The 17646-nt window shown below is 30.5% G+C and overlaps 1 protein-coding gene across 2 annotated transcripts; it reads right to left on the reverse strand.

Moving 5' to 3' along the window:
- Positions 1–2222: 2222 nt before the first annotated feature.
- Positions 2223–6003, reverse strand: LOC114381122 (LEAF RUST 10 DISEASE-RESISTANCE LOCUS RECEPTOR-LIKE PROTEIN KINASE-like 2.2). Of its 2 annotated transcripts, XM_028340302.1 has the most exons (4): positions 5185–6003; positions 4645–4677; positions 3825–3848; positions 2223–3562 (listed from the first exon to the last, which is right to left on the reverse strand). In XM_028340302.1, the coding sequence occupies exons 1-4, from the start codon at positions 5960–5962 to the stop codon at positions 2322–2324; spliced, it is 2076 nt and encodes a 691-aa protein (XP_028196103.1). In that variant the 5' UTR covers positions 5963–6003; the 3' UTR covers positions 2223–2321. The 2 variants fall into 2 exon arrangements, with proteins under 2 accessions (XP_028196103.1, XP_028196104.1); XM_028340303.1 differs by lacking the exon at positions 4645–4677.
- Between the last annotated feature and the right edge of the window lie 11643 nt (positions 6004–17646).

Raw genomic sequence — 17646 nt, forward strand, 5'->3', positions numbered from 1 at the left:
TCATTGTGTTTCCTTTTCCTCCAAATTCAATTTCCTCAAGGAGTCTTACATTCTCGTCTCAAACATGATATATCCTAAAATAAGATGTAAAACTTAAGCATGCAAAAACTTCAAATAAAGAGGAACCATTTGTGACAGTCATAATAAGTCACCAGAAATGAAATACATTTCTGGTGAATTCTTCCAATTCCCAGAACAAACCGTAAACAAAGACATTTTTTTTTCCGTGCTTCCTAAACCCACCCACTTAATTCCTATCACTCAAGCTTCATTCATCTGGGTCAAACCATTCAAAAACTTATTATTCACCCCTAAAACAAGATTTTCACCTATGTAATTATAATATATATATATATATATATATATATATATATATATATATATATATATATAAATAAAAAGCATCACAAACCATCACCTTATAATTAATTAGTTTCATATATTTAAATTAAATTAAATTATTCTTGTAGTCTAATTAAAATCACTTAACTAGACATTACGAAAAATATAATGTTACTATAATAATTTATTTTAACTAATAATTATGGCTAGATAGTAAAGATTAATATAGTACACAGGAGCCTTTTTTTATATTCATTAATTCCGTTTTTATAATATGCTTTGTATCCAATAATAATTAAAAAATTAAAAGGAATTTATTTAATTTAGTTAGCTAAATTTATTAATTTTATTTTAAAAAACTAAATTTATTAAATTTATGAATAGTTACTTTTATTTAATAACATTCATGATTTTTTTAATCATGTTGAGTTTTTAAATATCTTTATGAATTAATATTTCCATAAAATATTATATATATATATATATATATATATATATATATATATATATATATTCAAAATTTTATTAGAAATATTTTTTAAAATTGTATATTAAATATTATTAAATTTATGAATAGTTACTTTTATTTAATGACATTCACGATTTTTTTAATCATGTTGAGTTTTTAAATATCTTTATGAATTAATATTTCCACAAAATATTATATATATATATATATATATTCAAATTTTTATTAGAAATATTTTTTAAAATTGTATATTGAATATCATTAATGCATGTAATTAAATTATTTTTTTAATATAATCAGGTATTTTAAATTTGATTATGTCTAATTAACAACTTTGTATGAATCTAATTTCGTAATACATATTATAAACTTAATTTTAATTTTTGAAATTATAAAATTAATATATTAATGCAAGCAATTTAACAATTCATTTTTACTTCATTAAATACAATTAGCTTTATATATTATTAAATTAATTTAAATTTGATATAACAATATCTTGTTAGATTTGTTTGAATTAATTCAAAATTAATTAAATAATATTTGATTAGACTTAAAGTTCATTATATGACATAGCAAAAGTAGCTACATGTCATTAAATAAATGCATAAATTGAATTATCAATCAGTGTGGGTTATTTATAATCTACACCGAAGTAATTCCCAAATATTAAATTTCTTAACACTATTATAGAACCTATTGATGTCCATATGAGAGCCCTACTTTTAGTTAATTGAACTAATTTTTTAATTATTCAGGAAAATCAGATGAAAATTTTCAAAATTCTAGTTTCGAGTTTTAATACTTTGTTTGGAACGGGGCCTAAGAAATGATAAAATAAATTATTTGTTCCTAGAAAATCGCATAACAGGATGAGATAGTAAAAATAGTAAGAGAGGTTTAAATTTTTTTTTCAAGTCATATAAATGTGCTTAAAATAATAATTTTAAATTTTTTCTAAGAACTAATTGAGACACTTTTTGCAAAAAATGTTTGAATTAATTAATTTTTTTATAGGGTTTTAATTCTAATTAGTAATTACTAATTATAATTTTTTATTGATAAATATTAGTTTGTAAGTTAATTTTATTAGAAATAAGAGTTGAAATTTTTTACTCATAATCTTTTTCATCTTCCTTCTATATGGTTGAATCAACCTTATATCTCATAATTACTAGTTATCATTAATTTCATAAATTTTTTTATTGTCTACCCATTTTTACGGTGTAAGCCTACATTGCTAGCTTATAACACAATCATAGCTTTGGTAGAATTATATGCTAAAACTTACAAGTAACACATACACATTCAAGTAGAATCAATTTATATCATGAATCATGATTACATATCAGGGAACTTTAATTTGAACAAAATCTTAAATTTTGGTAACCCATTTTTTAAAACTTTGAAAGATAAAACAATAGGAAATCTTTTAGATAAAATAAATATTTTAGATGAACAGGTGTTCAAGACAATAAGGTGAATACAAATACATAACTATTGTGCATTATCAAATAACATCCTCTACCAAAGGATTAGTCACAATTTCCTTGGAATAACTAGAAGAACTAATGAAGTCCGTTGACATTGTTTGACTAGAGTAGATGCTTTGATCATTTTCCATTGTATCATGTGGATATAGAGAAGGCTTTGGAGGTATTTCTAGGCTTTCAATATCTCCTTCAAGCATTTCCACTACTTTGTTCATTGAGGGGCGATCGCTTGGTTTCAACTGTATACACCAAAGTGAAACAATGATCATCTTCTTTTCCTCCTCTGTGACACCTTCCATTTCTATATCTGTCTCTTTTTCAAGTTGATTATAAATCCAAGTAGGAAAGTAAAGTTGACTTGAATGATCATCTGCATGGGGATTTGGGTTCTTCCTCTTATTTGTCATATCTATCAAAAGCATCCCAAAGCTATAAACATCAGCCTTGTGGGATATTCCTCCAATATTTCCATAAAATAATTCTGGAGCCATATATCCAATTGTCCCTCTTGCCTCTGTCCTAGTCACAATGCTATTATCTATTGGATATAGTTTTGCCAATCCAAAGTCAGAGACCTTTGGGGTGAATGTTTCATCAAGAAGGATGTTATGGGGTTTGATATCAAAATGCAATATTTTCATCTCGCACCCATGATGGAGATAAGCAATCCCACGAGCTACTCCAATTGCTATATTATATATTTCGTCATATGTTAAATGTATATTTCCATCTTTGGGAAAAATAAATTTGTCAAGAGATCCATTGGGCATGAATTCATAAACAAGGGCACGTTTTGAGCCTTCAACACAATATCCAATTAGTTGTACTACATTTTGATGATGTATTCTTCCAATTGTTGCAATTTCACTAATAAAGTCTTGGCCATTACCTTTTGCTTTATGTAGCATTTTAATTGCCACAGAAGGCCCACTACGCAACTTTCCCTTGAATACAAAGCCATAGCCTCCTCCACCCAATTTCTCCTTGAAACCTCTAGCCATCTTCTTAATTTCTTTGTATGAGTATCCAATAGGCATCAGGTTATTTTGTTCCAGATAATTTTCAATATTTTCATATATTGACAAATGCCTTTTTCTCCATTTGTATATCAAAAGCACAATAAACAATGTCATCCCAAACAAAAACTTGCTTGCCAAGAATGGTAGAATGTAGTGTCCAAAGATAACAAATAGTGAGACATACGCATCTAATTTATGTTCAAGTTCTGGGTTTGGTCCTCTTATAATTTCAAACAATCCTGTGAATTAATATAAAAAATGTGACTATTATATTATAACGGATGATAAAGGAAAAAAGATGACTATCATAAAACCTATATGCACAATATGTTAATATTAGAATATTCTTAATTATTGGAAGAGTCAAAGACACAAAGTGGTTCATACCATCATATAATCAATAGTAATAATAATGTCAAACTATTGTAACACATACTAACTCTAGTGAAATGTTTTGCATGGTTAATATTATGTGTAGCATATAAAAATAGAGGAACTCACCTCTTAAGACATTAGTACCGGCTTCTGCAAAAAAAGAAAGAAAAGGTTTACTTGAGTGAATAGTGTGATAAAGAATCGTTTGATTACAATGTTAATGTGAGATGCAATAAGTAAGGTATTTGTTAAAGTAGAATATCCATTTTGTTCTTAAAATTTCTATTATCCATCAAATTTGACAAATATCAACCAATTTAGTTGTTGAGGATTTTGCATATGGGTCAGTTTCATTACTAATATTATGTTGCATCAAGGACCAAATTGATTAGTAGTTATCAATTTCTTTTCTTATAGAAAGGAGAAAAATAAATAGTTACTTCCAAATCTAGCTAGGGACAATTTGATGTTTAACCTTTATTGTTGAATTATGTTATATTATGCTAAGAAATCATAAGTCATTGTTTCAAATGCAAGCCAATGGCTCTATTCGTCTGTATGTATTAAATAACTAGCTTGCACGTACATATACATACATTTAAGAAGGATGATTAATGGATTAGTAGTAAGGTTTAATAGTAATGCATGCAATGACAATGCAAATAAAATAATTGACAAATGATGATTAAGCAAGTAAAAGGAAGAAAAAAATTTGAATGGCATAAAATTATATGATTTATGAATGTTTTTTACATTTATATACAATTTTTATAATAAATATTTTTTGTTTTAATTTCTTAAGATACTTATTAACAACCCAAAATAATTTTATAAAATCAACCAATAAAAAATTATTCTTGATATAACTTTTGAAATAATTATTATAAAAACTTCAATATATTTTGAGTCCTTATAAAACAAAAAATTAAGGTTACAAAATCCTTACCTACTGCATATGATTGCAGCTTGGACCATATCCCTATTGAAAAAAAAAATCAATTTCATCACAACGAGACAGAGAAGACTATTAACATATATGTCAAAGTTTATACCCATTATCAGTTTAAAATCTTTTATTCAAAACAAAATAAAATTGTTTAATCCTTGGGTTCATATAGACACAGGTAAAAAAATAAAACTAATAAATCATTTTTTTGTTTAAAAACTGATTTTATTTAACAGATTAAAGATTGTTCTATTGATGATTTGTAAATATATATTATTTACAATGTTAATTGAAGAAATATAATTGGATATTGATAGAGTGCACAAAGATTTTTTTTTAAAGTGTACGAGAATTCACATTTAATATATTGGTTGGATGTTCAAAATGAGTGAGTAAAATGGCAATGATCAAAGCAAGGAATAAAATAAACATTGTTATGTTTAAGGTTTAAACAAATATTTCAAATTTTGCAAATGATCACGAGAAACTCATAGTATATACTAACGAAAATGATTAATTAATAATTTTTACATCCTTTACCACATTGAGTAAGGTACTGCCATCCCACCACGAAATTGCGGCAGACGCGGAGGGAGGAGCATTCAAGCATCTGACTGGAAGAGTTAAATGTGCAGGAGGGATTTCCACAATAATCCTCACAGGCGAGATTCATCCATGAAAGCTCAAATCCATAGATAAGCGCTCTGTGCATCTGAGTGTATGTATCCAAACCCCACAATGATGTGGGAGCAACCAGCTTTACCTCACAACCAACTTCAAAGTCCTTTGCTATTAAGTCACCAGCAATAGCGTATATGTACCCTTTGGAGTGCCACTTGATGCAAGGATCAGTTTCCACATACTTCTCATTGTCAATCACTGCATGCCTACAATTTAAGAAAACTATATGCTGGAAAACGTACTCCCAAGAATAATCTCGATTTTGAAAGGCTAGGTATGGATCCCCTTCATCAATTGCACTGAAATTTGATTGAGACAAGAAGTAGCGAGGAATGGAGGAGCAATATGGCTGTTGAACACCCGGATCCACCACACGGATTGTGAAATTGTTGTAGTTGATAGCCTGCACATGATATTTTCCAGAGTACAAATATAACACCGTAACATTATTTTCACAAGCTAGCTCATACCATTTGTCACCGCAACCTTTTGGGTCGCCTGTTAATCGAAATGGATAAGTTATGTGGGTGATTTTGCCACAGGAAGAAGGGGGGCAAGCATGCTCTTGCTCACTGGTAGCACAAATTTGCTGGACTAGTAATAACACGAACACCAATAAAGCGCTCTGTCTCCACATGACGCTCAAACTGTTTCTCGCTCACCTTTAAGTGCATAGTGCATACAAAGTCGATATTTAAAGAAAAAATTTCTGTCCTAATATCTTTCTTTTTTACTTTCTACTCATCTTAAATTAATTTCACCATTATTGCATTATCTAAAATTCCAATTGAATCACATTGGAATGAGAAAGATTTAGAGACTACAAGTATTAGATTGTACGATTGATGATGTTTTAAAAGAATTAATTGGTATTACCTATATCAACAAAATGTATATACTTTTCTATCGTTCATTCTTTAAGAATTTTATGGTTAAACATATTTGACTTGAAGTAATTATTAGATAAGTGATCTTCTTTTATTAAAGGGTTCGACTAACAAGAATTGATAGAGATAATGTTTGGGACTTCATTTGCATACACCTTTACTTTGTGGAATTAAGAGTGTATTTGAATGCAGAAATTTAAAATTATGAGAAATTTTAAATTCTAAGAATTTCAAATACTTCAATTGAAATTCTTTTATTTTCAAAATTTTATGTTTGGATAAAAAAAATTAAAATTATGAGGATGAAAAAAATGAATGAAAAAAAAAAAGAAAATATAATTGGTGTGCTAGTTATACGTGTTCTCCTATGTTCACACCCGATCGATATCTTAGGAGCTCAGACGATGTTTCTTGTTTCTTGAAGAAGAATATAAGAAGAAAATTTCAATTTCTTACCTTTTAGAAGGAAATTGAAATCCCAAATTTTTAGTTATTTAAAATTCTATTTTAAAATTCCAAAATTTTAAATTTTTCATAAAAAAACATCCAAACAATAAATTCTAAATTACAAAAATTCAAATTTTATGATAAATTACTTTTCTCAACTAAAATTTTCTGATAAATTACTTTTCTCAACTAAAATTTTCTATGCAACCGTACTCTAAATGAAATTGAACCAATAATGCAGCTAATTTTAGTTATTATATATAACGCGGAAAGTGATAGTTTTCCCGAGCTTATAGGTTGAAATTATTGGAGTACAGTAAGAGCTTATTAAAATTCTGGAACTTTATATTTGAATTTTACATACATACGCGATAGTAATTATTGACATTTAAGACATGGACTTACGGGACCTCATTTTTCCAATATTAAAAGAATGTGTGATTACGTAGACTTTAACTTGTCTTGTGGGCTTACGTCCCTGAGGGGGTATTAAGTCTTGGAAAAATCAACACGGGTTTGAAGAGTTCTTCTAAGGTTTCGGTCAATTTTCACGTGGTTGGGCTTGGAAGGTTTTAATTAATATTGGAGGTAAACATTAACAGTGATAGTGAGACGTTAGGCTTTTTGAATTTTTGTGAAGAGGATGAGATTTGAAGGATGGAAGATGTGAAAGCTAATGAAACACGTAAGCGTCAAGAATTTGCATAAGCACCGAATCAGTTTTTATTTTTATTTTTGTAAAGAAGCACCAAATCAATTATCCTGTATGCAGCTAGTGGCACCGAATCAAATGCGCTAGGCCTGTTTTGATTTTTCATGTCTTGGAGGTGTTTTCTAGCTCATATATATATATATATATATATATATATATATATATATGGACCAACAATGTTCTTTCTTTTTTTTTTTTTCTGAATTGGACGAATAGCTCTTCTCTCTGGGTCAAAAATGACATTTATTTTGTTATAAATTATCTACAAATAGTTCATGCATAAACTTATAAGTCATTCACACATTTCCTTGAACAAACTTTAGTTATTGTCACATGTATCATTCATTTGTCTTTGGCTAGACTTTTCTGTGGTATTATGTGTAGAAGGTATAGGACAACGTAGATTTAGAGCAATTCCACATACGGGTGGGTAAACGGGTTTGTGCCCATGGACTAACTCGTGGGGTTCGTGTCTACGCGAGTAATGGACTAATTTTTTTAAATAGTTCATGATTATGCAAAATTTTTTGGGTCCGTCCCACTTAACTAGTGGACTGTGCAAGGTCTGCGGGTTGTCCGTAAGTTTGTTTAATCCATGGTTTAAGAATCCCACCAACTACACAGCACCTTGAGAATCCCGCTTAATTCAGATCTTTCATTGTTGGCTTGTGATATTTTATGCATCCAAATTACAATTGTGGCTTCCAAATCGACATTTAGTATTGGTTCACGGGTGCTTAACAAATATCGAACTAGGCTTCTTGCTGACAACGTGCAAGCCTTGATATGTACTAAAAATTGGTTACTAGGATTTGATAAGCAAGGTAAATAATGTGTAATAATTGTTGTCTTAATTTTAATCACTTAACTTGAGTTGATTCTAATATTCATTATTGTTTTGAGTTTTAGAAAAAAAAAGATGAAGATGTGGAGATGGAGAAGGCTCTACTTCAAATATGGAATCATTTGTTGTTGGAGATGTTTAAGTTTCATATTTTAGATTTATTGCTTGGATTTTCTTTTGTTAAGATATTATTTATTTTATTGATGTAATTGACTAATTGTTGAGATTTTATTTACATTTGTGTTGAACTTAATTTGGTTGTGTTACATTTTTGTTGAAATTGGAATTCATTTAAAATTAGGCCCACAGACCGGCCCGTTTGACCCGTGGGGTCCACAGGAGCGAAAATGGATCCATTTATTAGGTCCATGTAAGAATGCGAGGTAGGCTGACCCAATTTGATGCCAGTGCGGGCGGGCCTTATGCAGTGTGGGCTGACCCGCTTACCCACCCCTAATTCCACACACTATATCCAAAAGTCCAGCACACCTTTTTGGACTTGTGGACTAGAAAAATCCATTAAAGTCAGTGTTGTGCAACTTAATGCAGGTTTAAATTTAATTTCAAAGAATTTGGTAAGGTCAAGTTTGTGGTGGTATATGTTTGAGTTTCACTTTCTCTATCATAATTCTATGGGGGAGACAATATTAGAATTTTAGAGGATCCTTATAAAATATCAATATAACCATCAGGAACACATTACGTTAAATTATCAAGAAGAGTTTTAGGAAAGTCTGGATCCATAATGTCTGATCAAACAAACGTAGCAGAATTTGAATCCGTAGGTGATTTCTGATCTATGTACTCTTCTTAGGATCTATTACAGGACATATAATCGGCTAATAGCGTAACTAGTGACTTCATGGTTCTTACTCAACTAGAACTTCTTTATTCCTTAATAGGACCTTCGTAACTCTTCAGATGTGGAGAAGAGAAACTATATTTGACGGTTCGGTATATTGAGGATCATAACCTAATAGGGTTCTCATTATCCCCTAATAGATCAACAATGACATATGCTCATTTAAGTCCATATCATCTGACTTAGTTGTCTAATAAGCTCACTTAATTTGATCACATAAAATAAAAATCATTAATAATAAATAACTAATATAATTGTTTTATAATATTAGTCTATATTAATTATTGGAATAAAAAATTCCAACAATCTTCTACTTGGACTACATATTGTAACAATTATATAAAAAATCCTTAAGCGCACATTTGTTTGCTATTTACCTTTAAACTTCCACCTTAACAACCTAGTTCATCTCATGTATCAATAATAGACTCATTGCGGCTTTCGTCACTATAGAAAATATAACTAGATCTCAATGATCATCACATCAGTACACTCAATGACATAGGTCAATATGGATAAGCAACATCAAAATTACATGCAATATGATCTTAGTCATGCCTATTTCCAACTAGTCCAAACTTTATTCTTTATATAGATCTATCCAAACACAACATAAATATTGCAAATAAAACAAGGTGATAATGAAATGATAAACTTTAACTTTATTTCTGCGGAAAATCCAAACAACAAAATGTTTGTAAACCATAAGAATAAAACATAAGTAAGAATCCCACTAAACTAAAGTATTATCAGGAATTAGACCCATATGAACAGTGTGCTCATGAAAAACTTTAAGTGTCATACCTTTAGTAAGTGGATCAGCTAGCATGCAATGGGTTCCTATATGTTCTATACAAATATATATTTTCTAAATTCTTTATTTAACAACCAAATACTTTATGTCAACTATAACATCCCATTTTTTTTCATAAATAAATTTAAAAAGTTTTTTAGTAAAAATAATAAAAATAAATAAAAATAAATAAATAGAGTAAATGATAGGTCGTAAATGCCCCTAGCTATAAATAGCAACATGCTAGGTTTTTCAGACTGACTCCTCAGCCTCCTCTGCCTCTCATTTTCGTTTTTCCCCCTCTTCTCTCAAAACCCTTTCTTTTTCCCGCAGCTCACTAAACCTGTCCCAGAAAAACGATGATCTCGGACTCATTCACCGTTGGATCGTTGTGAAATTTAAATACCAGGTTTACAACCCAATTCTGAGTATTGTCACCGTTGGGAATTTGAAAATCATGTCTGAGCTTAAATTAAAACCCTTCGCTTGTAGTCTTTTAATTTCCCGCAGAAACCTAAAACTGCCTCGGTAAAACTATGATCCCGGTTTCGTTAACCGTTGGATTTTCATGAAATTTGGATATGTTGTTAGAAATTTAATTGCGCAAACTTTCACCATTGGGATTTGCAAGATAATATTCATGGAGGGAGAAAAAGGAATCGCATGAAGACAGTACAATAGTACAAGTGGAGGTTTTAATCTATTCTCCGTCAATTTGACGTTTGAGAATTCTATCAGAGCAGTCGGAGGAATAACTGAAGGAATCTCAGGAAAACGCTAGAGATGCTATTATCGCTGGCTGAAGACACGTGAGTCCGCTCAGGGGTAAGAGATGAGTTATTCACAATTGGGGATTAGTGAGAACATAGGTAGGGATCCTTAGAGATATCAATTGGAATGAATTTTGGGGTGTTTTTGCAATTTTCATTTTATCCTTATAATTATTACAGTGAATTATATATGTTTGGCATACCAATTGTTGTGAAATTGATATGCGATTGTGTTGAGCGTGAACCCTATAAATCGAGCATTTTTCTAATTAATATGAATTGATTAAATAAAGTAAGGAAAAATTTAGAGAGAGATATTGATTTTGTATTTTCTCTTTTTCTTGTTTTCTTTAGGTTTTTATATATAATTTAAAAAATTAATGTCATAATTGAAATTGACTAAAGTGTTCATATAATTATTTAGAATTTGTGCATTGAAAGCTTGCTTTGATATTTGTGATTCAATATGATGTATGCTAGCTTATATATAGAAAGCTAGTTATTTATATTAATAATTTACGTAAATAATATTGTAGAGTGTTATAGTATGATTCCAAAAATTATTAAGTGTTGGAGTTTGTGAATATTATGGTTAAATTTGATGAACATGTGTGTGTTGTACCTTATGAATATCATCAGGAATGTTATGAGATGGTTGATGTGATGTTATGAGATGTTATAGTGTGGACATGATATTCGATTGTGAATAAGTGGATGTGTTTAACACTTGATGTTACATTAATTATATTGTGAGCTATGAATTATACAATAACCCGACCAGTGTTTATGTGCAGTGTTAAAGAGAAGGTGTAGGTTCCTAATTAGGAACCAGTGTTAAATTGTAGCGCAATTGTGTTAAACATGTTTGAAACATGAGTGTGAGGTCGTGGTATTGTAGAATTCATGAGCAGTGTTTATAAATGAAATATATGATGAATTATGGAATAATATGTTGCCTTGAGATTATAATATTGTTATTGAGATTGAGTAAAAGTGTAAAGTTGAACATGTGTTGAATTGTGAGATACGTGAAAACATGTGATGGTGGATTGTGACATTTATGAGATGTGAAATTGTGAATGAGTTTTGGTTGTAAATAAGTGTGTGATTAACTCTTGATGTGAAATTACTTGTGTTGTAAGCTATGAGTTGTACAATAACCCGACCAGTGTTATCTTGAGAAAAGTGTAAATGCGCAGTGTTAAAGAGAAAGTGTAGGTTTCCTATTTAGGGACCAGTGTTAAATTGTAGTGCAATATGTTGTACGTGTTTAACACACGAGTGTGAGGTCATGGGTATTCTATAATTCACGAGCAGTGTCTGTGTGCTAAAATAATTTTAGGGGTTGGACCTGAATTAGGAGGGAGAGGCCCTGTCGGACTCTTCGGAGTGTAGGCCTTGGGGGTCACCGAGTTTGAGTGCTCCTTTAAGCCTATGTTGATCCCATATGGTTGGAGCATTCTCGCAAAACATCGTGACCCTGACTGGTCTCCCTATGATCTTACTTAGTGAGAATGACCTGACAAACCCATTGTGTGGTGTGTCTTGTTATGTACTCCTAAGTGCCCCAGGGTGGTTTTTCACTGACATGGTACCACATTGCATATAGTCTTGAGTCTTAGCATAATTGTCTCATGCGCTTGCTAATTGTTTATTATGAAATTGATGTGTTATTATGTCTTGATCAAAGCGTGTGATTCTTGTGTAATGTGATTGATGATTGAAAAGTGTGATTGATGGATGAAAAGTGAACTGTGAACGACAAAGTGGTAGAATTACGTGTAACTAAGTTTTATTTGGTTTATATGATATGTATATCTAGTTGTCTTGTTTCTCTATTAGTTAGGAATGTGATAACTTACTCCCCGTGTGTTGTTTGTGTTTGGATCCTGTGATGATCTTGAACTTTGTGTTCGGGAGAGCAGATGACTAGGTGAATTGCTTTAAGGAACCATGTGCTGAAGGACGTCGGGACACAACACTCTGATAGGATGTGGCATTGGGGTATAGAGTTTTATAGACGGCCTTGTATAAGCCGAAGTGAATTTATTATTTATTTAGAAAAGTTTTATGATGATGTTTGAAAGGTGAATGTGAGCATGCTACCCTCTTGAAAGGCTTAAATATGTTTTAAAAACTTGAATTAAGTTTAATTATTTTTTAATTATTTATTTTATTATTAGTACATATATGTGTGGGGTAGAGGGTGTCACATCAACAAATTTTTACTTGGTTGAATCCTTAATAATACCACTAAGATATTGCCCCAATAAACACCTGATGACTACCTAATGTTAGCGACGACAATAGGAAAGTCAGTTACAATAATTTAACAATCATAAGTTCTAGTATGATGTCTCATAGCAAAATATTAACTCCACAAACATGGTAAAATGTAGATCCTTATGTGAAATGATTGCTATTAAGACATTTCGAAAAAATCTAAGTCAAAATATCCAATGATCTCTAAACTTCTAAACTTTCGATATGAAAACATGTAGTTTCTTATTCTCTTTAATTAATGCATAATGCCCTTTACTACTTTTTAGTGTTGCATACCAAAACTACTTATATATTACCTTAGGACTCCCACAAAAAATTATTTCAGGACAATACAAAAAAAAGTAAGCATTCATGATAAATTGTAATATAATTGTTTTGCAACGATAAGCCATATGATGATACTAGGATGTCATCAACATATAATACCAAAATAATAAATTTACTCCAACTAAACTTTTAGCATACACAATCATCAACCAAATTTACCTCAACATCATAAGAGATAATCTTGATGAATTTTGTAATATCATTGACGAGAGACTTGTTTAAAGCATAAATGGATTTCTTTAGTTTACATACCATAGACTTTAGATTATCTTAAACAAAGTTTTCTAGTTGCACTGCATAAATTGTTTCATCAATGTTTCCATTTAGAAATGTAATCTTTGCATTCATCTATGCAAAACAATTATCAAAATGATTTGCAATGTCATTATAGTCCTAATAAAGTCTTTCTAAAAAATTAGAGAGAAAGTCTCTTTGTGATCAATGTCTTCTTTCTTGTAAAACTTTTGATGACAAGACAAACTTTATATATTTCAATATTACCTATTGAATCCCTTACAACTATAGATATTTATCTACAACTTATGGGTTCTACACTTTCAGACAATTTGATGATATCCCAAATGTCATGAGCAACCATCGATTTTATTATATCATTTATGGCATCAATTCACTTGAGTTAGAGCACAACATGACTTGACTAAGGTTAATTAAACCTTCTCAATTAACCTAATGTTATATTCATGTTCTTAAAGAAATATGACATAATCATATCAAATTACATTTTTCCTTTCTCTTGTGGATCTTCTTAATGACATTTCTTGAGGTTATTGAGTTTGAACTTTAGGTGGTGTTTGAGAGGGAATCTTAGAGTTGTCTTGTCTTTTAATAATGTTAGGAGTAACATCATTATTTAATCACTACTAAAATAAATGTTTTTTACGACGTACTTTCAAAGTCGGTCGCAACACGACGGTCTTTGTATTAGGAGCGGTGACATTTTGGTAAATATTTTACATATTTAAGGACGTTTTCGTTTGGCAACGTCTTTGAAAGGGAGACAGGGACATTTTTGTAATTATAAAAAAATTTACTAAGACGGTGTATCTAAACAACGTTGTTGAAATCCCTACCTACACGGTGTATCTAAACAACGTCGTGAATCATATATTATAAAAGTTGCCCCGCACGTTCTTCTTCGTGAGTACGTCTGAACGAAACCCCTCCCGCGCTAGCTTCTAGTGGATGAGTTTCTAAGTGAAACTTTCGCAACACCTTGACTCCTTCACATCAAACCTTCCCGCGCTACGTTGCTCGTGAATGAGTGTTTTAGCTTTTGAGAACCCAAAGGTCATTGCGGTGACAAGGAGATCTATCACTTTCCAGGTTCGTGTTCTTTGATGCCTAACGTTTTTTGTTTAACAAGATATAGGGTTTGTTGCTTGAATTCCTGTTCATATTTTGATTTCGTTGATTTGTCTTCTTTTTATTTTCATTTATGTTTGGAAGTACATATTACCTTTTGAGTGGTGATTTTTAACTCTAATGAATTTGAAATTCCATGGTTCACAAAGGTGAGATTGACGGGACTTGAAATTCCATGGTTCACAACCTAAAATAAACCCTATTTCTCATTTGCTTCTAGTATTCTGCCAACAAGCTCTGGCTTAGAGTTTAGAGTAGGGAATAACTTAAATTTCAAAACATTTAATTGCTTTATGGAAGGGGGAATGTGAATAATAATTAAGAAAGAAAACATGTAGGCTAATTGGAAGAACAATGGTTATAGGTGAATATTTATGGGTTGGGGGTTCAACTAGTTGTATAATATTCATTGCCTTCTACATAAGTGATTTTATTCTTTATTTTATTGTGTGGCGGAATTGGAATTTTTTGCTGGGGAAAGTGGAAGCTAAGCACGTAGAACAGAACAGAACAGAGGAATGGAATAAAAGAAGAGAGGTTAAGGCTAAAAGAGTAGTGTATTTATTAGGGAAGAAAAGAAAATTCTAAATTTCTAATAGCATGGTGTGGCACATTCCCGTAATTATTGGAAACTAGAGTGTCCTGTTTAGTCTCATAATTCGAAATGTATGATCATGATTTGATTGCTACACTTTCAAAAATCAAAATCTATTCTTATCTTTTGGTTACTCACCTGATACACTGCAAGCTCTTCTGTGAAAAAAATATACTATGAACTATGAATTTTGATTTTGATTTCACTTTATCTTTTTATTTTTTTCCGTTGGAGTTGGTTTTATATGGTTGAGAATTGTGTCACTGCAAAATTCAGGTTGCTTATTGAGGAATTTGTCTGAATAAGTTTGCTATTCTTGGTGTTATTGGGCTGAAATCAATTCAGGGTCGTACTTTTCTAATTTAGCATTGGACTTTTGATTAAGCAATTGAGATTGAGGTAAGAGTAGATAAAATGAAATACATGATTGGCCAATGCCATGTGGTTTGATTGAATTAGATTAGTTATTTTATTTATTTCTATCATATAATAGTGCTTGTTTTTGTAGGATGCCTCACACTTTTGTACTATTGTATATTCTTCTTTGTGCAAATTACTTGTTTGATAGAGATAAAATTGGAAAGCTTTCCAGAATCAAATTGTCAGATGTTTTGATTTTCATGTTAATTTCTAGTTTTAGATAACAGGAATTTACCAAAAGGATGATTAATAAATCTACTGACTGCACAGTTTTCTTTTCCTATAGGAGATCATATGTAACTTACATACAAAGCAAAGAAGTTTGAGTTATATAAAACCATGACAAGTAACAAAATTTTCTCAAGTACTTGAAGTAACTCTATGCTTACAACTTATAATTATTAACTAAACTAAAATAATCTTGATCCACACATTTATCATTACTGTGTATGCAGTCTAAAGCAATCAAATATACAATAATAACTTCGTGTCTATTGATGCATATGCTGAATATCACTTCATAGACAGTTTAAAAGCAACACAGTAGTAGTGCATGGTATATATGGGATATTTCCCTAATTAGCCGAAGACTAGTTTTTTTTTTTTTTTTTTGCGGTTCAGTTGAGTAAATTAGAGTACCAAATGGGCCGAAAAGTAATTAAGTGTTGTTTTCTGGTGTTGAAATTTTGGGCTTATAATTAAATGCAGAGTATACAGTTATCCGCTGCATACATTTGATAAAAAATTCTCTTATCATGACACAGATAGGGACACTACTAACTTAAATTGTTTTGTTTTGTTTTGTTAAAACTTCGCAATCTGCTTAAGCATTTGAAAAGAGAATGATTCTAATATATAATCAGTCTTCAAAGCTGAAATTGCTATATTTATTTGTTTATTTTGTCAATACGTATATGCTACAATCTACTAGGCACAATGCATGCATTCCTATCTGACAATCAACATCTCAGATCAAACATGGTTCAATATAAAATATCCTGTTTCTTCTATGTATCATTTTTAGAAATCTCCTTCAATCAGATATCTTATATAAATTTATAAGATATCTGTTTCAGACCAATTTATAAGATATTTGATCCCACTACACAGATCCACTAAAATTTTGCTTCTACTATTCCTTCAATCAGGTCTTTTTCACTTTTTGCCTAGTCTCATTCCATGACATAAACATGAATCTCCTTTTTACTACTATTCCTTCAATCATGTCTTTTTTAACTTTAGCCTAGTCTCAGTCCATGATATAAAGATGAATCTAATACAGGGAAATTGGTGGAATATGATGAGCCTTCAAGACTAATGGACACCAACTCTTCATTCTCTAAGCTGGTAGCCAAATATTCTACTATAGAGAAAAGTAAATCATTTATATATTATTAGGAATGATAAATATCGCAGTCACTAGCTTAACAATGAAGTGATGGTAAATCATTTACAAGCAAAGTATTGAAACTAAGAAAATAGGAAAACTATTAAGATCATAAGATATTAGGAAATATTGAAACTAAGAAAATAGGAAATATTAATAACTATTAAGATCATAAGATTCCATCATTCACTAGCTTAATTATTTATACTAATAACTATTAAGATCATAAGATATTAGGAAATATTGAAACTAAGAAAATAGGAAAACTAGTTCTACGAGATAATCTCTAACATTCCCTAAAATATTCTATGACAAAATCTAAACATTATTGGATACTGTAAATAATTTTAAGATACTACTATAATATAAAAATGTATAAAATGCAAAGCGATGTCCACATAGGCAGATTCACATATTTGCATTAACTTCCAAGAAATCCGAGTGTATATGTGTTGTTGTTTTATCTAACATCATGTGGCAGCAGGTTGGTAGTCTATGCCCTGTTCCTTTTTTCCTCATGGCTAAATGTCCCCATCATTGATGCTACCAATCCGGTGCTAAATTGACCAACACTGTGTGTGTTACACTTTGATGGATCAGAAGAGAAGGGT

Source organism: Glycine soja, chromosome 13 (genome assembly GCF_004193775.1).
Source record: "Glycine soja cultivar W05 chromosome 13, ASM419377v2, whole genome shotgun sequence".
In the NCBI taxonomy this organism is placed as follows: domain Eukaryota; kingdom Viridiplantae; phylum Streptophyta; class Magnoliopsida; order Fabales; family Fabaceae; genus Glycine; species Glycine soja.

Coding starts and splice junctions, on each gene's coding strand:
- LOC114381122 (XM_028340302.1), bottom strand. CDS start 5,962: ATGTGGAGACAGAGCGCTTTATTGGTGTTCGTGTTATTACTAGTCCAG. Junction 3,849..4,644: donor GCTGCAATCATATGCAGTAG/GTAAGGATTTTG, acceptor CTTTTTTTGCAG/AAGCCGGTACTAATGTCTTA. Junction 3,563..3,824: donor CGGTACTAATGTCTTAAGAG/GTGAGTTCCTCT, acceptor ATTAATTCACAG/GATTGTTTGAAATTATAAGA.